A 25,400-nucleotide genomic window follows, 5' to 3' on the forward strand; every position below is an offset into this window, starting at 1 on the left:
ATGATGTTGCTATCATCACCGAACAAGGCCTGACAATTTGATGCCCACTTTGCCAAAGGGAACCCTCCTGAATCTAGTACCTCTCGTACTTGATTACAGATTTCTTTAAGCTCATCTAAAGAATCTGCTCCTGCCAACATGTCGTCAACATAAAAACAATTTTTAATGACATTTGAAGCTACAGGGTGAGATCGAGCATAAATATTTGCCAATTCAAACAACGAGCGCACAGCTAAAAATGGCGCTGATGCAGTCCCGTATGTGACGTGTTCAACTTAAAGGACTGCAGCTCATGAGAGGCGCTTTCTCGCCAGAGAATGAGCTGGTAATTTTTGTCTTTTTCAGACACGCTTATTTGCCTGTACATCTTGGAGATGTCGGCAGTAATTGCGTATTTATTCAACCGAAAATTTACAAGTGTTGAACAAAGCTCCCTCAACCATTAAAGTGTCATTTAATGATATAGCCGTTGACGTTTTACTAAAAGCGTCAAACACCACTCGCAATTTGGTTGTGGTGCTTTCAGGCCTCAGGACACACTGAGGACACAATATAGTAGTGCTGTCCGGGAGGAGGAGATTCAAGAGCAGACATATGCCCAAGATCACGATACTCTCTCATGAAGTCATGGTACATGTCATGGAGAGTTTTGTCTTTTGCGAGTTTGCGCTCAAGTTGCAGAAATCGTCTTTCAGCAGTTTGACAGGAAAGCCCTAGTACAGTGGGATCGGATTTGAACGGAAGTTCGACTTGAAAACGTCCTGTACACAGGCGCTGTACTGATTTGGTGAAGTGAGCTTCACAGGCCTTTTGTTCAGCTGTCTGGCGCACAGCCTTTGACTCATTTGGGCTCCGATCGAGTTCCCAAAAGCGTTGAACTAATGTGTCGAGAGAACAATCACTAACTTGAGCGGCAACATTAGCACTAAGTTGTTGACGAGGTATTTGTCCTGTGTACCTACCAGCAACAACTCATCCCAGCAAGGTCTTCTGCAACAATGGAAGACCAGAATTGAGCTCGATTTGCCCAACACACAACAAGCCGTAAAAGAATTCAGCGCCTAGAAGAATGTCAACCTTGGCTGGTTTATAAAACTCTGGGTCAGCCAGCTCGAGATTTTCGGGTATTTTCCAGCTCGTTGTGGGCAAAAAGTTACAAGGTTGACAAGTGGATATGGATTTAAGAACCGAAAAATCAGTGGCAAAGTTGTGTGCATTCAAACGAGATTGAATAGCAGCACACACCTTGTGCTTACTATCAGTTGTGGTCCCACCTGCCATTGCAATACTCACTGCCGTGTCTTCAAGTGTCTTGCCGTGTCTTGAGGCACATTTTTTGCGTCTTGGCGACCTCAAATCGCTGCATAACGGGAATAGATCCGAAAGAAGGGCAAGTATAAATATTGTGTTCCGCAGAACTACAGTATGTGCACTTCGAGATTGGTTTTGAAGGCTTTGAAGGACCCTTTGTGCAAGAAAACGAAGCTTTACTGTTTCTTGCAGATTCGGCTCGCGGTTTATTTTTAACCCGAGTTGTCTCTTCAGCAGCTAAATATTGGTAACGTCTATTTAACTGCTTAGCGCAGTCATCCCAAGAAGGCAACTTGTCATAATCGAGCTGTTCCTCAAAACGAGATTTGGTTACATTATCAACTTTGGCCATAAACATATGTATAATCATTGCGTTCGAAATGTCCTTTTCACTTCCCAACGAAGTTGAAGACGCATAAATGGCAGAAACAGTGTCAATGATGGACCGCAAACTAGACGCATTGGGTTTGGTCATACTTGGGATGTCAAACAATTGCGAGATAGTGTCGAAAAATATCAAACATTTGTTGTCGTACACAGACTTGAGGCTAGCAATGGCTTTCGAGTAATTGCAGTCCGATAACTGAAACGGTTTCACAACTCCTAGATCCTCACCTGACAAGCACGACACCAAATGATTAAACTTCTCGACGTTGGTCAACGAAGGATCGTCATGAACTAGGCTTTCAAATAAGCACATAAAATTCTTAAATTCGGCATGCTTTCCACTGAATGTAGGCAGCCGCATTTTGGGTAACTGGGACCGTTGACTGGCCATCATAGAACAGTCATGAGAAGTCTGACTTTCAACTTTTTGTTTCGTTGCCTTCACGTACAACGCCTTAGTTGAAATGCACAAATCCTCTAGTGGCCCTCTACTATCGTTACTTGGGTTGAGACTATCCAAATCTGCCTGAAGCGCCATAGCTTTCGTTATGTAACCTTCCAACAGCTCGAGACGGCACTCGAGTTCTGTTTGTTCAAACGAAATTGTCTTTAACTGAAATGCCGTTCTCATACGAGCAATATCAGCGCTAACCTTATCAAATTTCAGCAACTCTGTACTAGTTTAGAACTAGAAAAGTCAACTAAGAGTCAGCATAATAGCCCTTTTTTAATTGTTGTGGTTTGTTTTGCCTCGAGGTTTTGTTAGTAGTTATGTTTATGAGGGTGTATAATTTGTTAATTTATGCAAGGTGTGGTGTATGTGCGTATGTATATGTATGTATGTATATAATATTATCATGCAGTGGCGAGTATGTATGTATGATTATGTATTTGTGTATGTAATGTGGTTGCACAAAATAATTTAAGTGCCAAAAATTGAGTCCGCATAAGCATACACGTACTATATATACATATGTATGTACGTATGTGAATAGGTTTTAAACACCTTTTCTTGCACAAATTTGCAGCAATTGAACTTCTTAGAGGTTTATGCTCAATTGTTGGCACAGAATACCTGTAAGCTCTCAAAAGAGTCCACCGAAACTTCCCTGGATTCCGAGCGACGATCACCCATTAGCCAAGCCAAACGACAGTACCACAAGTAGGGCAGACAGCAGCTCCACAGTCCAAACGAGCAGTTGTAGTTGATGGTATCCAGAACACCAAGGCACCAAGCTCCAAATCCAAATAAATGTAGCAGGATGGTATCCAATCGGCACCAGCCTCAAACAAACGAGTAGTAGTCACACGACCGCGCACAAAAACCAAGCCACAAAGACCGCAAACAAACGAGAAAATAATCTTAAGAAAACCGAAGTCCCTGCTCGGGCGCCAATGAAAAATCGCTAGCTTTTTATTACAACAAACAATATTTAACTAGTTATTAATTAAAGACACGCGGAAATCTTCAGATTATAAACAATGGCTTTAATGGCTTGGAGAATGTACAGACGAGGTTCACAGTGCCGATATTACAAGACAAGTGATTTGCCTGCAGTCGCTACAAGTCAGCGGGCCGGCATAAAAAAAGGAATGCACAAAGAGAGCGCAGTAGGGGGCGCAATAGAGAGCGCAACAGAGATACTTAAAAACTATACATGGTGCTCCAACAGCGTGTATGTATGCAGCACAAAGTTGAACCCAAGCAGCAACAACAACATCAGCTGCGGGCAGTGTTACAAGCAGAGCATAGGCAGCGATTTTAATTTATGGCTATAACATTCTTCAGAATTGACCTATCATGATGGAACTTGACATACAGACACATAATCACTAACTGGATGTGACTACCATTTGAGTTAGAAATTCCAAGAATTACGGGAGTTATGGAAAAAACACGAATTGCGTGGGAGTGTGGGGGGGGGGGGGGGGGTGTATGTGAAAAAAAAAACACATTCGATCTGCCTAGGGCTGAATGTCAAGTTTGGTTATCCTACCTATTGTAGTTGCTGAGATCGTTGCGCTCATAAAGACAGACGGACGGACGGACATGGCTCGACTCGGCTTGTCACCCTGATCAAGAATATATATACTTTGTGGGGTGGGGTGGGGTCGCCTCCTTCTGTGTGTTACATACAGGCTACAAAAAGTTACAGCCTTAAAAGTAGTATCTGCCTACATATGTACTTATGATGTATAGCCCCATACAATCCCAATTGAAATATATCCTATTGAAACTGTATACAATGATATGTCCCTACCTACATCTGTAAGCATGCATGTGTTGAATAGTTTTCAATTTTATTTATTAATCTAATTTGTATATCCGGCACTCGAAAAAAGGAGTGTATTAGATTTGTGCAAATTATGTAATAGGCCGAAGGAAGCATAAAATATATGGATAAGCCATGTCCATCTATCTAGATGAGCGCTAGGATTTCGATAACAGCTGAGCCTAAATTGACCAACTAATATATAATTCTCTACTTCGTCTCCAAATCCAAATCGGTCATCTAAGAAAAGTTATTCGCTCTTCTTTTTGGTTCTGATGTGGGCGCTTACAAATCAGAGCCGAAAGTTTCCTTGGGTACAGTGTATTTCACTGTCGAGGTTCCTCGACTGTAGCATTCTCTCTTGCTTTTAAATTAATTTTAAAAATATCCTAAATTTTTTTCTTAGGAATGGGTACATGGCATTTAAAAGTTGGGTCGGCTTTGGCATTCTATTCTGTTTTAGGGAGATGTAGTTGACAACACCTTTGAACGCAGATTACACTTAAGACATTCTTTTTTATAGTTATTATAATATATAATATAAGCTTAACAAAAATTGTGGCATAGCGCATCGAAAATTAATAACTCTTTTAGAGATGCTTGCGTTTATGCAAACAGGCATGTCGTCTCGTCTGTGCTGTTTTTAAACTTTAATACCGCAAATTTTGTATGAAATTAATTTGTTGTGCATATGTATATTAAATCGACTAAATGCGAAAGTTTGTACAGAGAAACTCAATATGATACACCAATTGGATTAAATAGTTAACCATCTAACGGAGTGCCTAAATAAACCATTGACACCTCAGTGTTACCGTAAACAGCAGATACTGTAGGAAAAAGCCTTTTATCAGGCAAGCCTAGAATTAGAAAATCATTTATTAATTATTTTATATAAAGAATTCGTTCAAACACACCTCTAAACGCCACACCTAAAAACTCGTAATTCTTTTCGAAAGATAAAGTATTGTCTTCACAGTCCAGTATTACACGTATTCGTTCGCCAACTTGATATTTCGGAGCATTATTTAGTAACGGGTAGCTGCCTTGCATGTCGCCATTGTGTAAAAGATGGTTCTCAACTAGATTCCAGCCCCAACTTTGATCGTCCGACCCAAGAAGTGCCACATAGCCATTACATTGTAAAGATGCCTCCTTTGTGGATATGCCAATTACAGCTACTGTTCCTAAAGGGCCTTCCCAGATGACATCCCATGCATGACGGCCGTGCCGAAAGCCAATCTTTGCGCGAGCTCCATCTGTGCTCTGTGCCACGGGATTTCGATGCAAAGTAAGCCCACTGGGCTTAATATAAACATTACGAGAACAATCGTTGGGATTCCACGCATGATAAAACGCCCGGAGTTTTGTTTTATATGTCGAAACACAGTTTAGCAAGTCAGATTTAATGGCTTCCTTGGGCAGTTTTTGTAAACAGTGCCAACGCCAAACGTCGCTGTTTTCATCATTAAGAGTATTATACCAATTGCTACAAACAAGCGAACAGTTTCGCAGATCATGCAAATCCAGATAAGAAAAGATTACTTCAAGAACATTGTAGTTAAGGAGTGCGGCGATAGGATCGACCATTTTTTTATATTTTATATCATTTTTAAAATCACAAAAAAATCATATTTTATACAAAGTATTACAATCGATGGCGCTACGATAACTGCGAAAATTCATGGCCACGTTATCGACAATACAATCGACACAATTGCTAATACAAAAAATAAGTAGCAGTGTTGCAAATTCAGCTTTTTCCCGACAAATCTGGTAACTTCAAATAAAATTGCGGGATACAATTGCGAAAGTGGAAACATGGCAGTTTTATCATTATTTTTTTTATTAACATTTGCATATAACACTACTTTTAACCATCTTCATCACAAAAGAGTGCCTACTTTGTAAAAGTGCGAATGCATTCATGCCAAAGGAGTTGTTTGGTTCACTTTTCAAGAAAACAATATTGGTTAGTTACTAACTTGCGAAACATAAAAGAAGCGCTGTGCCTATTTACAGCAATAAACCTATTTAACGCTAAAGTTTTGTTGCTTCATTTTTCTCTCCTTCCTGTTAAAAACAGTTTTTTTCCGTTATAAAAAATTGGCAGCACTGATACGTACCAAAGAAGGTCATACAGTGGTGTCACAGAAATCTCTTCGGCCCAACCTACGCCGCTTTTGGGAGGTTTCTAATCTCGTTTGTTTTTCCAGGAGTTTTGATTAAAAACACTAACAAAGACATTTTTCCTCATAAAAAAAAACATTGAAATAAAAGAATTATAAATTTTCTGAACAATCTGTATCAAATATATTTTGCATATCCTATGTAAATATTATTAAATTATCAAATTACTAAAAGTATACTTAAAACACTAGCATTCACACACAGTATCCTAAACAACCGCACAATAGAGATGCCCCTACCACAAATAGAAAATTACATTTTTCGAAAATCACTATTTGTTGAGTTAAGTTTAAAGTTGTGTCAAAAGAAAGTTAAAAACAAAATAAAGAACTTTGTATTAATTAAACAAACTTTTTTTTTAAGTTTTATTTGTTTATCGAATCTTCTCTCTCGGAGACCCACCATAAGTAGTCAAATCTTAATCTAATATAGTTATTTAATTAATTACAATTAAATATAAGAAATATGGCCCTAACTGTTATAGCAGAGTTGGGAGGTCCCGTGTATGGCTAACCTGCCAAGTTAAATTCTGCGCAAGTCTATTTGGATGGTTCCGAAGCTTAAGCTGGTACTTTGCTTACACGTTGGCGACTTCATCTTTAACAGGTCCCACATTTAAATCTTTCCGGATATTTTCACTCCGTATGTGATGGTTCCCAGTATCTTCGATTGAGCTCACTCGATTAACTCAAAATGACTAATGGAAGCGTTTCCCCATAGCTCAGAGCCATATGTCCAAATTGGTTTGAGAACTGCATTGTACAAGAGTACTTTGTACTCCAATTATAGTGGTGAACGGACATTTAGAAGCCAATGTAGATTAATAGCTTTTAGTTTCAGTTGATCTCTCTTCGCTTCGATGTGTTTGCGCCACGTAAGCCGTCTATCCAAATGGACACAAAGGTAAGTTACATCGTTTTTTTGTGGAATATTGATGTTGTTTAAGGACAATGGAGGACAAGTTTGTTTGTTTAGAGTTTGCTCGTTTACATTTATGCTCCAGTCTGCTAGTCATTCTTCTATGGCCACGAGGTGAGATGATAAGAGTTCTGTAGCTCTTGTTGGACACTTGGAGCGACTTAGGATGGCAGTATCATCAGCAAATGTCGAAATTGTTGTATGACTGTTTGTCGGTATATCTGCTGTGTATATGATATACAGTGTCGGTCCAAGCACGCTTCGTTGGGGTACACCAGCTTCAATTGGATAGTATTCGGAGAAGAAATCTTTGCATCTAACTGCGAAACTTCTTTGCTGTAGGTATGACTCCAGTATTTTGTGGATGTTCTGTGGAAGTAATATTTTGATTTTGTGAATTAAGCCATCCAGCCAAACGCGGTCGAAGGCCTGGTCGACATCCAGAAAAACAGCGGAGAAATACTCTCGTTTTTCAAATGCATTTCGTATCTCAGAGGTTATTCGGTTGACTTGTTCAATGGTTCCATGTTTTTCGCGAAAATCAAATTGGTGATTTGGGATTGCACGGTTGGTGTGTAGGTGCTGTTTGGTGCGATTCAGGAGCAATTTTTCGAATATCTTCGATAGGCACGGCAGGAGACTGATAGGTCTATATGATGATGGCTGAGACTTGTCCTTTTCGGCTTTATGGATCATTGTGAGGACAGATTTTCTCCATTGTTGAGGATAATAGCCCCATTTCATCATGCTGTTGAAAATGGTGGGGAGAAAATATATCAGTTTGGGGGAAATTAAATCGTGGCCCAGCGCTTTTGTTTTGCTTTGAAACTTCTCCTCTTGCTTGGAATACGATAGGCGTGGTAGTTTCAAGATGATTGGTTAGTGGGAGCACAAAGCTGTTTGTTGCTGGATGTGGCTTGAAGACTTTTTCTAAATGGGCGGCAAATTGATTTGCCTTCTCTGCATTGCTGCGAGCCCACTTTCCTCTTTGTTTACGTAATGGTGATTCACTCTCGATTGGTGGACATACGCCTGATTTAGCTTTCCACAATGGGAATCGTTTGCTGTTTGGGCAGAGCTGCTACATATAGTCCATTTGGGCTCGGTGTTTCTCATCTTCTAGGGGTTTGCGTAGCAGATGGATGGCTATTTTTAACCGCTCTTTTGAGTCAGGTCATCTGTGCACGTGCCATTCCCGGCGAAGCCTTCTCTTATTTCGTAGCAGCTCTTCAATATGCCTGGGAACACGACTGCTTTTGTAAAGTTTATAGGCTGTGATTTCTGGAGTGGAATGTTTTTCCGCCAGTGACATTACAGATACTAATGCTTCAACTGAGGTATCTATGTCATCTTTGCAGTTCATGTTTGCGCAGCCATCAATATGGGAACTTACGTACTTCCTGTACTTAAGCATAGGCATTTGGCATTGTAGTCACCAGCTACTATGGAGCGGTCATCTAGTAGGTCGAAGAAATGTAAAAACTCTGCCTCAGAAACGGAGAAGCGCGGTGGGCAGTATACTGCGGCTAGGATTAAATAGCCGCTTTGTATTTCTATATGAATTGTTGTGGCCTGTAGATAAGTTGTAGAAAATGAAGGCAACGGATAGTGCCTTATGCGATGCTTTATCAAGATGCCAGTACCTCCATGAGCCTTACTATCGGGATGATTGGTCGCATAGAAGTTGTAGCCATTGAGATGAAAATATTTTTTGTTTGTTAGGTGAGTCTCTGATATGAGCATGGCGTCAATGTCATGTTGATTGAGGAACTGCAAGAGCTCGCATTTGTGCTGTGAAATGCCATTCGCATTCCAGAAACATATTTTTAGTGAAGCCATTTAAGTAGATTTCTGTTTGATTAGTAATTCCAGGGAGAGATTTTGATTGCGCAAAATTTCGTTCATCGTTTGTTGTATTGCTACCATTGTGTTTGTTACAGTTACCAGAATTGATTTAATTCCACTAGGCAATTGGGATAGATTTGCAGTGGTATGTTGGGCAGTAGTTTCTGGCCCCTGTTGCGGTGTCCGACGTTTCATTATTCCTGCAGCGGTTTGTTTAGAGACTGAGGCGTACGACTCGTTGGTGTAACTTAACGCCTTAGCAAAAGATACTCATACTCCGCCTTAGCTGTTTCGGCGTTATCTTCTTCAGGTAAACTGAGAATCGCGAATCTCTTGTTTTTCAGCGCCTCAGTTGGCACAGTGTTGTTTGCTGGTTTAGTTATTTTGGGTGCGTTGTTTCTCTTAGTTGCTTGTGCGCTTTTTTTTATAATTCCTTTTTACTCCACTTGGGAGCTTAGGGCTTCTACAAGCGCTTTTCCATCGAACTCTATTTCTGGCCGCCTGTCTGTTAATTCCTGAAGCGTGGTCCATCGCCATGTCCATTTCTCCTTCAAATTGTGCTAGCCTGGATGTTGCCTTTGGAGTTCTCACGTTCCATAGTCCGATTCTTGTCCGTTTATGCCTGTGGTCGTCATCGAAGTGGAGCCGTTTGGATTTTATTTCACTTGTATCAGTTTCGGTAATCAGTGAGGGATGTGTTTGGTGGTAATTAAAATGACCACGACGTTGAAGGCATGTAAACATACAAAGTAAGCAAAATTGGCAAGAATTTTGATCGTCAAGTGGCCTGTCTGTGTGTTAGCCAAAATATGAATGGCAATAGACCATCATTTAAAAATACCATCAAAACCAGTAAAACAAGATGCAACGTCATTTTTGTACACAGTTTCACTTCAACCCTCTTCGAGTATAGACGTGTAACTATGACAACAGTGCCTAAAAAAAGGTCATTGACCACGGCCATCAACTAACTCTCAAAAAAAAAAAAAAAAACTAAAAACAAGTGCATAGTGCAAGCGCTGGGCTTAAGCCCTAAAGCAAGAACAATGAAACCACCCGATCTGAGAAGAACTGCCACAAGCAACGAAAACACCAACGAAGGCAAATTTATAGTTATCACTAGAACGGACAATAACTCATTTATACACACCAATCCATTTATAATAAAAAAATGCATCGACTACACCTGCGGAGGTGAGGTCGACTTGTGTAAGAAAACTGGTGCAGGTACACTCCTCATCAAAATCAAAAACATAATTCAAACCAACAAGCTACTTAAAATTAAAGCCATAGCAGATCTCACCGTCACAGCAACTGAACATAAAACACTAAATTCAACAAAAGGTGTCATCTACTCTAACGAACTAAGATTCATAGAAGAGAGCGAAATACTGTCAGAAATAAAGCCGCAAAAAGTCACCGAAGTCCGCAAAATACTTAAAAAGAAGAAAGACAAACTAGTAGAAACAGAGCTTATTATCATTACGTTCGCCACACACCAACTGCCAGAAAAGTTTTCAATCGGGTACGAAAAAGTTAATGTAAGGCCCTTCGTCCCTCCCCCACTCCGATGCAAAAACTGCATTCGTTTCGGTCACCCAAAAGCGGTCTGCAAAAGCACCGAAACTTGCTATAATTGCTCGCAAGAAAAGCACACTACAGACAACGAACCATGCACCAATAGTAAAAGCTGCATAAACTGCAAATTCAACCCCGATACTCAAAACGATCACAGCCCACTCAGTAAACAATGCCCACAATACAAAAAACAACTGGAAATATCCGCTAAAAAAACCAACAATAGCGTTGACTACAAAACAGCAAAAAACATTTACAACCCAGATCTACATACAACATTTGCAAACATCCTACAACAAGAACCATCCAAAACAAACACACAAAATCAACCAATTAACAACGAACCCACCAAATACACTAAGCAGTCTAATCCCAGCTTAACAAATCTACAAAGTCAACCATTAAATAGCTGCCAAATACGAAACACAGCACCTAATAACCAAACATCAATTTCGTCCAAAGCTCCACAATCCACCAACTGCACAAAACAATCCTATCGAACCTCAATTCTACAACCAAACCCATTACCAACAGAACACGCTCTTATCACAGCCGCCAGCACATCAAAACAACTAAACAGGAAAATTGTACAATATGACAACCTACACGATGATCTAATGGACATTTCAACAGATAATGATTCATCACTATACGCATCACAAATTACTTCAGATCTTAGGCTAAGTCTATACAAAAAAGATAAAACTAACAACCTTTCCACCCCCTTTAAGGCCAAAGAAAAAACAGAAATAAAAACAAAAGCCAACAAAACTACTCATTAATCAAAAAAATAAAATAATAAAAAAAAAAAAAAAACTTTAATAATTATGACACTTAAATGTTTACAAATACTAATTAATAAATTCCATCCAAATGTAATAGCACTACAAGAAACACACCTACATACCTCCACAAATATCCCAATCCCAAAAAACTACACACTACATGCACTCAACACTTCACCACACTTCGGCGGAGTGGCAATCCTAACCCACAACTCTCTACACACTAAAGAAATTAGCCTGCAAAACGACTTCGACGCAATCTGTGTCGAAATCAAATCAAAGAGGAAAATCAAAACAAGTAAAAAAGCTAAAGTCGGGTGTCCCGACTTCGAAATACTCTGTACATATGTTTACAATAATTATAGAAAATAAAAAAAATTAAGAAAATAAAAAAAAAAATTTGATCGATTTTACCTCTCTCGGTATTCGAACTCACGTAAAGGGTGTATAATTGCACATTTACATAGCAATTGCGTTTGTGTGAGTGTATGTATGTCTATGCGCATCAATTCGTGTCTGTGTAAGCATTTTCGCAGTCAACCAAACAGCAACATCAACAACAGCCGCGGGCAGCGCTTGAGCAGCGCTGCAGCAGCGCTGCATCAGCAAATATATTTATGGCTATAACTTCTTGTTAAATCGGTCTATCATAATGAAATTTGGCATACGGACACATAATAACTAACTGGGGGTATTTCCAAAATTTTAGTTCGAAATTCCAAGAATTACGGGAGTTACGATTTGCGGGGTAGAGGGGGGAGGGAGGGGAATTCCAAAATATACATTTTCTGCGTATTCACATAAGGCATCTGGGACTAAAATTTGGTGTTCCTAGGTCTTATAGTCTCCGAGATATAGGCGATTATACGAATGGAAAATCGGGAAAACCCCCATAGGGGGGAAGTGGGGGGGAAAATCAAAAAAATAAAACAAACTCGTATAGAATACACACATAACGCATCTTCGTGCAAAATTTGGTGTCTCTATCTCTTATAGTCTCTGAGATCCAGGTGTTCATACGGACGGACAGACGGACAGACAGACAGACAGGGCTAGATCGACTCGTCTCGTCATGCTGATCAAGAATATATATACTTTGTGGGGTCTGCCACGCCTCCTTCTGCCTGTTACATTTTTCAGCTCCCGCAAACCTAATATACTCTTGTACATTTCATGTACAGAGTATAATTATCTCAGCATATATACCTCCAAAATTTCAACCTTCTTAATCTACAAAACGTCCTTAACTTTCAACATAACGCCATAATTGTGGGAGACTTCAATAGTTGGCACCAACTTTGGGGGTCCCAAAGAAATAATAAAAAAGGTAACATAATAGCCAAATTCATCCGACATTCCAACCTAATACTAATGAACGATAAATCGCCCACTTACTTCATAACTCACGACACCTTCACCCATATAGACCTCTCCCTTTGTACCCCAGATATAACAGAGGCTAACTGGTCCATCACAGACGATCTTAATGGAAGCGACCACTTCCCAATATTAATAAATTTATTTCAAAACCCCAATAACACAGTACTACACAAGCCAAATTTTAAATTAGACGAAGCCGACTGGCACAAATTCCACTTACTTACCTCAACATTCAACACAAAAACTGCCATATCTTCAAACATAAATAAAAAAAACAGCCAACATCAATAAAAATAATCCTTCAATCTGCCCACCTAAGCATTCCCCAAACGCCAGCAAGAAAACTGGCCCAGTATGTCCCCTGGTGGAACAACCAATTAACCAAACTAAAACAAATCAAAGTCAACGCTTGGAAAAATCTTAAAAGAAATATAACCTCACCCAACATAATTGCATTTAGAAAAGCCAACGCTATCTACAGGCTAGAAATTAAAAAATCAAAACTAAAAGCTATTACAAAATTTACAACAGAAATCAACCCCGTCTCCAAAACCTGGCACAGCATCAGACGCTTCTGCGGACTCAATCCTGCGAAAACTGTCTACTGTATCCAAGACCCAATATCTAACCTATACATAACAGATAATCAGATCATAGCAAATACCTTCGCCCTTCACTGGCAAAACGAATCAGACGACTCTAACTTCCCAGCTGAATTCTCCACATTTAAACACTCAGCAACAACACGGCCACCCAACACCACATCAAAAATAGCCCAAACTATAGAAAAAGAAATAACAATGATTGAACTATCTTCTGCACTATCCAATCTCTCGGGAAAAACACCGGGAATAGACAGAATATCATACCCCATGATCAAAAATAGTTCCATAACTCTAAAACATAGAATTCTTGACCACTTTAACAATATTTTTACCACTACATCCCCCAAACTTACAAAACCAGCCTAACTGTCCCAATTTTAAAACCTAATTCAGATAAAACAGCCATCAACTCTTATAGACCAATTTCCCTTAACCCCTGCTTAAGCAAAGTACTGGACAAGATTGTAGCACGAAGATTGTGGTGGTACGTTAACACTAAAAAACTTATTCACCCCAACCAATTAGGTTTTAGGCAAGGGAAAGGCGTTACTGATAACCTATTACATATAGACCTATTACATATAGATAACAAAATCCCTTCCAGCGGGCACCCACAGCTCTATCATATCCTTAGACTTCTCTAAGGCTTTTGATAGAGTAGGCAGCCATTCAATCCTAAACCAATTAAGAGAGTGGGAAATAGGACCGAAAATTCTCAATAAAAACGAGAATTAACAACAAAAAGTGAAATACATATTCTCTACACAATGGAATACCACAGGGTTCACCAATCTCAGTAATCTTATTCCTCATAGCCTACAAAAAATTAGCTAATATCACCCAACTACAAAGGAAAATAAGCTTTAGTGCATTTGCCGATGATTTCCAGCTAATTATCCACCACAAAAGAGACAAAAACTCAACAATAAACTTAAATCAACTCTTCAATAACATCCAAGAATGGTGCCTTCAATCCGGCGCCAACCTGTCCCCAAACAAATGCAAACATATGCATATATGTAGAAAACACCACTGCAATACCCAAATTGTAATAGATAATTTGTCAATTCCACAAGTGAACAAACTAAAAATATTATGCATAACAATAAATAAAAGATACAAATGGAACTCACACATAGAAGATCTAACTCCAGCACTACACAAAAGATTGAACATTTTAAAATGTCTCTCCTCCACCCGATTCAACTGCAGTACATCCACTCTACTAAATATCTTGAAAGCACTGATAGTATCCAAAATTGATTACGACTTAACCTTTTATGGTTACGCCCCAACAACACAGCTTAAAAAAATACAATCAATCCTAAATAGTGCTATAAGAACCTGCTTAGGAGCATTCAGAACAACACCCATAAACAACTTAATCATTGAGTCCAACATTACATTACAACCAGAAGAGACGTCCTTACCGGCAAATTGGGCAAAAATTTAATATTCTCATCTAACTCCCCTCTGGAAAAAATAATAAAAACAAGTAAAAAAGCTGAAGTCGGGTGTCCCGACTTTGAAATACTCTGTACATATGTTTACAATAATTATAGAAAATAAAAAAAAATAAGAAAGTAAAAAAAATTCAATGATCGATTTTACCTTTCTCGGTATTCGAATTCACGTAAAGGGTGTATAATTGCACATTTACATAGCAATTGCGTCTGTGTGAGTGTATGTATGCCTATGCGCATCTATTCGTGTCTGTGTAAACATGTTACCAGTCAACCAAAGCACCAGCATCAACAGCCGCGGACAGCGCTGCAGCAGCGCTGCAGCAGCAAATATATTTATGGCTATAACCTCTTGTTAAATCAGTCTATCATAGTGAAACTTGGCATACGGACACATAATAACCAACTGGGGGTATTTCCAAAATTTTAGTTCGAAATTCCAAGAATTACGGGAGATACGATTTGCTTGGGAGAGAGGGAGGGAGGGAAATTCCAAAATATACATTTTCTGCGTATTCACACAAGGCATCTTGGACTAAAATTTGGTGTTCCTAGGTCTTATAGTCTCTCGGGAAAACCCCCATAGGGGGGAAGTGGGGGGGAAAATCAAAAAAATAAAACAAACTCGTATAGAATACACACATAAGGCATCTTTGTGGAAAATTTGGTGTCTCTATCTCTTATAGTCTCTGAGATCCAGGTGTTCATACGGACGGACAGACGGACAGACAAACAGACAGGGCTAGATCGACTCGTCTCGTCATGCTGATCAAGAATATATATACTTTGTGGGGTCTGCCACGCCTCCTTCTGCCTGTTACATTTTTCAGCTCCCGCAAACCTAATATACTTCTGTACATTTCATGTACAGAGTATAAAAAACCCAATATTAACAATATAGTATAAGTAAATTCCACTATCTCCAAAACAGTAAACATTTGCTCACTCCATCACACACCATACAAACCTTTAAAAATATTAACATCTACCAAACCATTCTGGCACTTCAACCAAGAATCTGTAAATATTACCCTACACCTTTATTCAAAAAATTCCACTAACCCAGCAATATTCCAACAAAAATTCATAGAGTTCAAACACAACCACCAACAATATCAATTCGTATATACAGATGGATCAAAATCCACTCACACAACTGCTTTTGCCATCACAACTGAACAATCAGTGCTCAAAATCGGTATACTACCACATATTCATCGATATACTCAGCGGAAATAATTTCCATCCTCGAAGCCATTAACTATATCAAAACAAAAAGGGGGAAGTTCATGATATGCTCTGACTCATTGTCGGCGCTAAAATCCATCAGAAACATACTTATGCGTCTACCGAACAAAATAAAACTTATGTGGATACCAAGCCATACGAGCATCAAAGGCAACGAACTCGCCGATGTAAACGCTAAATCAGCCTACAAGCTTCTTCTTATCACCACAATCAATTACAACACAAACGACATCAACAAACATTTTAAGAACCAATATATTCTGACTCAACAAGGACACAATCTTAGCTCCAATTGGTACAAGAAAATTAACCCAAAAAAGACTAACATCCAAAATATCTTTCAAAATTTACAACACAACGAACTTTCAAGACTAGACCAAACCAAAATTATTAAATTAAGACTGGGTCACACAAAAATCACAAACGAACATTACTTAAATAAAACAAGATAGAACGCTACAGTCGAGCAAGCCCGACAGTAAAATAGCCTGTACTCTCCACAAAAAGGAAAAATTAAAAAAAAAAATTTAAAAAAAATTAAATTATTAAAAAAAATGAATGAATTAATTAATTAAAATAATTAATTAAATTAAATTAGAATACATGTTTATGTTCAGTTTAAACAGCATACATTTACATCACGTACCTATGCGTGTTCATATGCGTGTATGTATGCAGCACAAAGTTGAACAAAAGCAGCAACAACAACAACAGCTGCGGGCAGCGCTGCCGACAGAGCTGCAGGCAGCGCATGAGCAGCGATTTTACTTATGGCTATAACTTTCTTCAGAATTGACCTATCATGATGACATTTGGCACACGGACACATTAGTACTAACTGGATGTACCTACCAAAATTGATTTTAAAATTCCGAGAATTACGGAAGTTATAAGAAAAAATAAATAAACTCGTATATATATATATATATATATATATATATATATATATATATATATATATATATATATATATATATATATATATGTATATATTTATATATATATACTAATACTATAAATATATACATATATATATTTATAGTATTATTGTTGTTATGTTATGTACATTGTACTATTTACTTTATTTACAGTTGCATATATTTTTACTTAAATTTTATTGTATATTGTATTTTATTGTATATACATATATATATATATATACATATATATATATATATAATTAAATATAATTAATTTTGACCTGAGTTTCTGTATATTACTGACCTTTGTAAAAAAAAGTGGAATAGCGTTTTCGTATTATGTACTGAACATTATTTGTTATTTTCTATTGCCCTTAGAGATAGATTTTATTACATATAATATATGAAAATGGATATTTTTCCGATTCGATTTGTTAGTCCATGTGATTTTTTTATAGCCTTTAAAGCAGAGTTGTATTTGGCGTGCTTATCGATTTCTGTGTGCTGAAGACTAATTTAATCAAGTGAAATGGTATCGGCGCGTTTTTTGTTAGTCAATTTTATCTGTCGATTGTTTCTTGCGTTCTTTGAGTTCATTTATTCCGAATATCTAATTGATGTCATTTGTCTGCAATTATTATTTTAATTTGTTCCTCAATAAAAATATAAAGGCGCCTGCACTTCTAATTCGTTATAACATTTAGAAGAAGTAAGGTGTGAGTATTGTTCTAGATTTCAAAAGGACTAATAAACGAAGAAGGCGTCAAACCAAAATGGCCGCAAAGCCTGAAGAAAAGGGCACGGATATACCAGATCGCCTTTTCGATTCAAATGCGGCCAAAACCTATATGCGCATGCGCTTTTTTGGAAAGGTAAGACGGGAATGTATAATTTTATACTAATTTAATAACCGCCTGTAAAATAATCTCGGGTGGACGATCCGATTGGGACTGAAAAGCCAGGGTCTTTTACAGCTGTTTTGATTGATTCTGTATTTCTGCATGGTATGTGTATTTCCGTGCTCAGATCTATAGTTTTCAAAGGCCGATTCAACCTATTTATATGTACATGCATGTGCGCGCTAAGTCGTTGGTTTTATTTTATTTTGCAGGGCGGCTTTGCGAAATGTTACGAAATAATCGATGTGGAAACTGATGATGTCTACGCGGGAAAGATTGTCTCCAAGAAGCTTATGATAAAGCACAATCAGAAAGAGAAGACGGCTCAGGAAATCACAATACACCGCAGCTTAAATCACCCAAATATAGTGAAGTTTCACAGTTATTTTGAGGATATTAACAATATATATATTGTACTTGAGTTGTGCAAAAAAAGGGTAAGTTGGTAAGCCGACTGATTTCAGGACAAACTTCATTATTATTTCGCATTGCAGTCAATGATGGAGTTACACAAGCGACGTAAAAATATTACGGAGTACGAGTGTCGCTACTACATTTTTCAGATTATTCAAGGCGTAAAATATTTGCACGACAACCGTATCATCCACCGTGATTTGAAACTTGGGAACCTCTTTCTAAACGACATGCTTCACGTTAAAATTGGTGACTTCGGCTTAGCCACACGCATTGAGTATGAGGGAGAGCGTAAAAAGACATTATGTGGCACTCCAAATTATATTGCACCAGAAATTTTAACTAAGAAAGGTCACTCATTCGAGGTAGACATTTGGTCGATTGGATGTGTTATGTATACCCTGTTAGTAGGTCAACCGCCATTTGAAACGAAAACACTCAAGGATACGTATTCAAAGATAAAAAAGTGTGAATACCGGGTGCCAAGCTATTTACGAAAGCCTGCAGCCGATATGGTCATTGCCATGCTGCAACCAAACCCGGAAACACGACCTACAATTTCTCAGCTCCTTCACTTTGAATTTTTAACAGCTTCGCAAGTACCAATGTTTCTACCTAGCTCTTGCTTAACAATGGCTCCACGCATTGGTATTAACGACATTATTGAGGATCCATCTCACCGTAAACCTTTGATTGAAATGAATGGTTTGAAGGACGATACCCGTCTGGAGTCAACATTTCTCAAAAACAACCTTCATGATGCCATTACTGCTTCAGCACAAGTGTGTCGTCATAATGAGGACTATCGCAGCGATATAGAAAGCCTACATCAACAATTGTCCAATCTTATAAATGGAAAGGTAAGTTGCAGTTGAAAAGCTTATAAATTCACTATACCCATATATTCGTATAGCCTCGATTACTGCAAGGAAATCTGGGTGATGAAAATACTGATCCAGCTGCGCAACCCCTATTTTGGATATCAAAATGGGTCGACTATAGTGATAAATACGGCTTTGGGTATCAGCTTTGTGATGAAGGCATCGGTGTCATGTTTAACGATACAACGAAATTAATTCTATTGCCTAACCAAATTAATGTACACTTCATAGATAAGGACGGCAAAGAGACTTATATGACAACCAAGGACTACTGTAAAACTCTAGATAAAAAAATGAAATTGTTGTCGTATTTTAAAAGATACATGACTGAGCATCTGGTCAAAGCCGGCGCCAACAATGTCAACTTTGAAAATGACCAGATATCTCGAATGCCACATTTGCACTCTTGGTTTCGAACTACGTGCGCAGTTGTTATGCACCTGACCAATGGCTCCGTTCAGGTGATTAATTACTTTTTGGTATGGCCTGAAAATGACATATTTTTTAATTCTAGCTTAATTTTTCGGATCACATGAAGATCATACTTTGTCCACGGATGAGTGCCATTACATATATGGATCATGAAAAAAACTTTCGTACATACCGATTCTCAAACATACTTCAGAACGGTGTTTCAAAAGATCTTTACCAAAAGATTCGCTATGCTCACGAAAAGCTTAGAAAAATGCTTGAAAAAATGTTTGTTTAAATTGAACAGGAGCTCGCAATTGCATATTCTAATTATGATCATGTAAATCTTTAGGTGACAGATAAAAAACCGCTTTTCATTTAAAAAAAATACAGTTTTCAGGAACGTTAGGTTTTTTGCCATTAAACGACTTCAAGGTCCAAGGTCTAGCTCAGACTTATTTTTACGTTATCGTTAAATATTCCATTTTAATAAAGTATCGTTGTTTGTATTTTACAAGCATTCACATAGTGTTAAGAATAAAATCTTGCATTAGTGAAGCTTAACAAAATAGATTTAACATTTACAATAAAAAATATTTCATTTAATTTGATTTTGAAACCCACTAATTAGACTTTGTTCATGAAATGAGTATATTAGATTTGCGGGAAGTTAAAAATGTAACAGGCAGAAGGAAACGTGACAGACCCTACAAATTATGTATATTCTTAATCTCTGATCGTAAGAACACCTGCATCTCAGAGACTATAAGAGATAGAGACACCAACTTTTGCATAAAGATGCCTTGTGTGTACGCTGTGCAAGTTTGTTTTTTTTTTTTTTGATTTCCACTCTGCCGAATACGTGGATTTTCCGTAACGCCGGTCGTATAATAATCTATATCTCGAAGACTAAAAACTACGGATACCAAATTTTACTTCAAGATGCCTTATGTAAATACGCAGGCAATGTATATTCCGAAATTTCCCTCGCAATTGGCGATTTCCCATAACTCCCGTAATTCTTGGCATGTTCAACTCAAATTTTGGGAACACCTTCAGTTAGTGATTATGTTTGCATATACTCATCAGTTTCATCATGATTGGCTGATTTTTTAAGGAAATTATAGCCATAAATGTAATCTCTTACAAAGTGCTGCCAGCAGCTGTCGTTGCTGCGTTGAGTCAACTCTGTACTGCATACATATGTGCTCACACAAACCCCTTGTTAAGTTTTTGCATCGTAAATTCTGCTTATACATACAATGCCGCTAAACTGAATAGGTTCAAAGAATGCTGCTTAAATTTCGTCCAATATTTCAGCTTTTAGCTACATATTTATGTTGTGAAGCTTCATTTGCTTACATTTAACATAGCACAAAAAAAAACGGGATTCGTCTTACAGTCGCTAAAAACGCTGCATATTTTAAGCTCATCAGAATAGGTTCAACTATCTCAGTTTAACTTTGTGATCGACCGCGTGAAGTAAATGGTTCCAACTTGTTATACCCTGTACCCAAAGGGTGAAAAGATATTCTAGTTTTGTGCAAATGTTTGTAACAGGGAGAAAGAGGCAGACTCCACAAAGTATACATATATATTCTTGATCAGGATGACAAGCCGAGTCGATATAGCCATGTCCGTCCGTATAAACGCAAGGATCTCAGAATGTATAAGCTAGAATAACCAAACTTTGTATCCAGATTCTCCTATGACCGAGAAAGTACGAACTTGAGTTTTTTTCGATGCACTCCCCCGCAATTTATGTTTTTTACATAGCTCCCGTAATTTTTTGATTTTTGTACTCAGAATTTTTCAAATACCTCCAGTTAGTGATTATGAGCCCGTATGTCATTACAATAGGTTAATTATGAAGAAAGTTGTAGTCTAGACGCATAGACACAAATATGTATATGTATAGTACGCTGTTGAAACTGTACTTTGTATGTACGAGCCCTAACCACTCACTATTAATTGGTACGGCTAGCTTTTTTTCGATAATGCAACTTTCAATGACCTTTTAAAGCCTGTACCTAAAGGGTAAAATGCTATATTAGTTTTGTGCGAATGTATGTAACACACAGAAGGAGGCGTGGCAGAGACTCCACAAAGTATATTATTATTGATCAGGATTAAAAGACAAGTGGTAAGGAGAATAGTTTATAAAGTGGTTTGCTAAGGGCATCAGCACAGAATTTCAGAACGCAGCTAGGTATACCATCCGGACCGGGAGCAAAACTTTGCTTAAGATTTTGAAGCGCGGACAAAATGGAAGGTTCATCGACAACAGGCATGAATATGCAGTTAGCTTCATGAATATTGCCGTAAAAGTTAATGTTGGAAGAGGAGAAACAATTTGCTGTGTATGTATCTTGGAAAAAATAAATAATGTTCTATGGTTTTTAATCAAATTTTTAAAACTAAAAACAACAACAACTGCAAGTCATTGGCTCGCGCTTCTTCTTTCGGTTTGATCATTTACGCCTGTTAATTTCAAAGACAAAATGTCATAAGCTTACAGTTACCGTCGCTAGGCAACGACTGCGTAAGCGATAGTAAAGCAGAAACCGAAAGCAGACCTACGTACATATGTATGTTTGTATATGATTTGTTCTAATTGAATTCAATAAATTATAAGATGTTATTATTTAAATTTTCTGTTTATTGCATTCAAACTTCGATGGAATTATTGATTGTATCGACGGATTCAACTATCGATAGTTTTGATGCTCTAGCACATAGAGCATCCGACACATGCCCATCTCTAGCATCTCAGCTGATCGCATATTTACAGCGACTTACCGTTTTAGTGTTAGCTAACAACGCTACAAATGTATTCTGAACAAATCTAAGAGCCATTTACCGTTAAGTCTATTTTGTGAGTGTATTCATGCGATTTACAAAAGCAGAAACACACCTTCACAACAATCATATTTGGAACTGAAGACACAAATTAGTGTTGAATTAACAAATTTAATACATACTTATATATGTACATATGTATGTATATAGGCGGATAACGCCTACATGAGCGCGAGTAATGACTTGCAGTTGTTGTTGTTTTTCGTTTTAAAAATTTGATTTAAAACCATAGAACATTATTTATTACAAACAGTGCTCGATTGTCCAATGTATACATACTTACATACATACGAATGTACATACATGCTATATATGTATGTACGTACACAGGCATACATACATACATATGCATTCATGTTTCTCTTTACTTTTTCATACATAGACACGAACTGTTGCTTGTTCTGTGTGTGAGTGTGTGTAAATGATGTCCCCAACTATTTGATATTTGCGTTCTTTGTAATTTGTTGTTGCTTCATAAAGTTACTAATGAAAACCGTAATGCCAAATGTACTACTAAACAAAGAAAAAATTACTTTTATAAATGTTAAATAATTTTTAATTAATTAACATTTCTTGCTCTGTACATGTACATAGATGTGTACATATGTATGTATGTGTGTACATTCACACATTAGTGTCTCACATTTTGCTTTGGCTATTTCAATCGTTTGCACGCAACTACACGAACAGCTGTTGTATGTGTGTGTGTGTGTGTGTGTGTGTGTATGTATGTATGCTTAGTTGTCCCCAACTGTTTGATATTTTGTATTGTTTGTTCTGCCTGCATTTGTAGAATGCATATTTTGAAAATCCTTGAACGCAAAGTTATAGATTTAGTTACGTAGATTATAGTCCCCAAATTTGAAATCGATCGGACTAAATTTATAACACAAACTTTTCATTTGAAAAGGTGTAACGACGCTGGCAGCGAATATCGTTTTTTTTTCCTATTGCACTACCTTGGTCAAGCAGTGCTTCGGCTGCTTATGTACACACACTGCTTGTGTAGTTACGATTTGAATTAGCGTTATGTTTTAGCGCCAACTGCCTACGATCACCTTTTTTTTCTGGCCTTAGTTTACAAGATAAACAAATTTTCTCAATTGTTTTTACTTATTTTAAAGGGAGTTAATTTTCTGCAACCGCACGGCTATCGGCCACCTATTGGTTATTTTCATTGTTGCACCGTGGCAATATTTGCGAGTTGTCAGTGGCCCTTTCTTTAACCTTGACCTGTCGAAAGGAAATTGTCAAAAGAGGTGTGAAGCAATTTCCGTAAAAGAAAGTTTTCTTGCTTGGCCTTAGCATCCGGATCTTTCTTTTTACGTCGAGATCGCCTAGAGGAAGGTTGTGCCTTATCCACGCTGACGGGGTTATCAACTTTTTGGTTATGCAGATTATATTTGTACCTATAACCTACAACGAAGTATCGTTGCTGTATTAACAGCGAATAAAAAGTGTATAAATTGGCGAAAACTAAATTGAAGGATTCTATTGTGGAAAGGCTTTTTCTGCATGGTGCCACTTCCGGACATCGGGTAAAGTTTATTTTTCTCGTTTCTTCGCATTTGAAATGCAAATTCTAATTCACATTCTTTCGATTTACATTGTTTTCGTGCAGAATTGGCACTTAATAATTAGTCAAATCTAATATTAACCTTTGCCTGTCGCTTTGATGCGCGCATGCTAATGCAGCGACTAGGCTAAGGGAGGGGTACGCCAGACGAAGGCGTGCCAGAGGTAAGATCGGCTTTCCGATCAGGCCACTGGAACGGCGAGAAGAACCGCCTCTGCAGTTTCGTGGGTCATATCGTCTATGACGGACGTCGCCTAATAACGGAGTGCGAGTGATTTTTTTTGTTGTCTTCGGTGAAACCTGTGCATGGGCAATTGGCAAAGCCCCGTTGTGTTGGTGCCTACCTTTTGGCTGGAGGCCCGTGAGAAAGAAAAAGGCATAAAATTAGCCTACCCCAACCTTTAAAGGCAACATTATATATATATATCCACATATATATTTATATATATGTCCAGCGCAAAATGAACTTCTCTAGTGCGCTTATTATTCTTTAATTTTTTTTTTCCCTGTTTGTTTAAAAACAAGTTAAAGCCCACCCAGTAAATATCGAACATAAACTTTAGTACCAAAAATTATGCATGCAAGCAGCGGTGAGCCCACGCAGCGCGTCCCCCCCGAAAGATCTTTCGACGTTGGACAAAAACTGTAAGTACAGCCGTTTTAATTTTTATTTTTTCATACTTACTTGCGTGCATGCGTACGGAAGTGATCAGCTGTTCAATTGGAACACCGGCTTGCCTGTTAGGCATAAAAACAAACTTAACGCCTTTATGCCAATACTTGGCTTTTGTTTCATAATTCTCCTATTATCGGCACGCACATAAACATCCCAAAAGGGGAAAATGCATGAATTTATATAATTCAAATATTTGTTTATATTTTCTTACCCTAATTTCTTTAATATTTGAATATAAATAACCATCTCTTCCAGCCGCGCCTGTTGCTTTACCCACTTTGATTTAGGCATATTCCACTTTGCTAATTTAGAGAGTTAATGAATCAAAATAAATGAATATTAATTTTAGTTTCCCGTTTACGAAGAAGTTCCGTGGAGATAATTATTTTTAAAGTCTAATAAAAAATTATAATGGTCGCTTAAATTCTGCTTAACTATGATTTCTGCTAGCCACAGCATGTAGAGGTTCAAAGGGGTCATTTGCATAATTGTTTTTGGATATAAATGACCAAGGATGGGTAGGCCAATACTTCCTCAACACCAACAGAGGAATACCAGATGTGTGTTCACTTGTGTTACGTGGTCTGCCAACCAGCGATCCTTTTGTTAGTCATATTCATGTATATCTTTACCGGTGATTTTTTGGCTTTCACTATAGCACGCTTTAACTTTAAATAATAAGCTTAATGAAAGGCCGTATGAATGGAGAGGCATCGAACACCACCCACTAGCCGACGAGCCCGAGCCGGAACATATAGCGTGCGCTCTCCAACATACACAC

General features: G+C 37.9%; 2 protein-coding genes across 3 annotated transcripts; one reads left to right on the forward strand and one right to left on the reverse strand.

Moving 5' to 3' along the window:
- Window positions 1-4,481: 4,481 nt before the first annotated feature.
- LOC115629402 (F-box/SPRY domain-containing protein 1) lies at window positions 4,482-5,591 on the reverse strand. The gene is made up of 2 exons (XM_030525860.1): window positions 4,889-5,591; window positions 4,482-4,831 (listed from the first exon to the last, which is right to left on the reverse strand). Exons 1-2 carry the CDS (start codon window positions 5,559-5,561, stop codon window positions 4,737-4,739), a joined length of 768 nt encoding a protein of 255 aa, XP_030381720.1. The 5' UTR covers window positions 5,562-5,591; the 3' UTR covers window positions 4,482-4,736.
- Window positions 5,592-17,521: 11,930 nt separating this feature from the next.
- LOC115629400 (serine/threonine-protein kinase polo) lies at window positions 17,522-20,030 on the forward strand. 2 transcript variants are annotated; one of them, XM_030525858.1, is made up of 5 exons: window positions 17,522-17,775; window positions 18,015-18,239; window positions 18,297-19,076; window positions 19,130-19,552; window positions 19,612-20,030. In XM_030525858.1, the coding sequence occupies exons 1-5, from the start codon at window positions 17,677-17,679 to the stop codon at window positions 19,804-19,806; spliced, it is 1,722 nt and encodes a 573-aa protein (XP_030381718.1). In that variant the 5' UTR covers window positions 17,522-17,676; the 3' UTR covers window positions 19,807-20,030. The 2 variants fall into 2 exon arrangements, with proteins under 2 accessions (XP_030381718.1, XP_030381717.1); XM_030525857.1 differs by having other exon boundaries at window positions 17,524-17,775; window positions 19,130-19,558; window positions 19,612-20,028.
- Window positions 20,031-25,400: the final 5,370 nt, after the last annotated feature.

Source organism: Scaptodrosophila lebanonensis, unplaced genomic scaffold (genome assembly GCF_003285725.1).
Source record: "Scaptodrosophila lebanonensis strain 11010-0011.00,11010-0021.00 unplaced genomic scaffold, SlebRS2 tig00000145-arrow-arrow-pilon, whole genome shotgun sequence".
Lineage (NCBI taxonomy): Eukaryota > Metazoa > Arthropoda > Insecta > Diptera > Drosophilidae > Scaptodrosophila > Scaptodrosophila lebanonensis.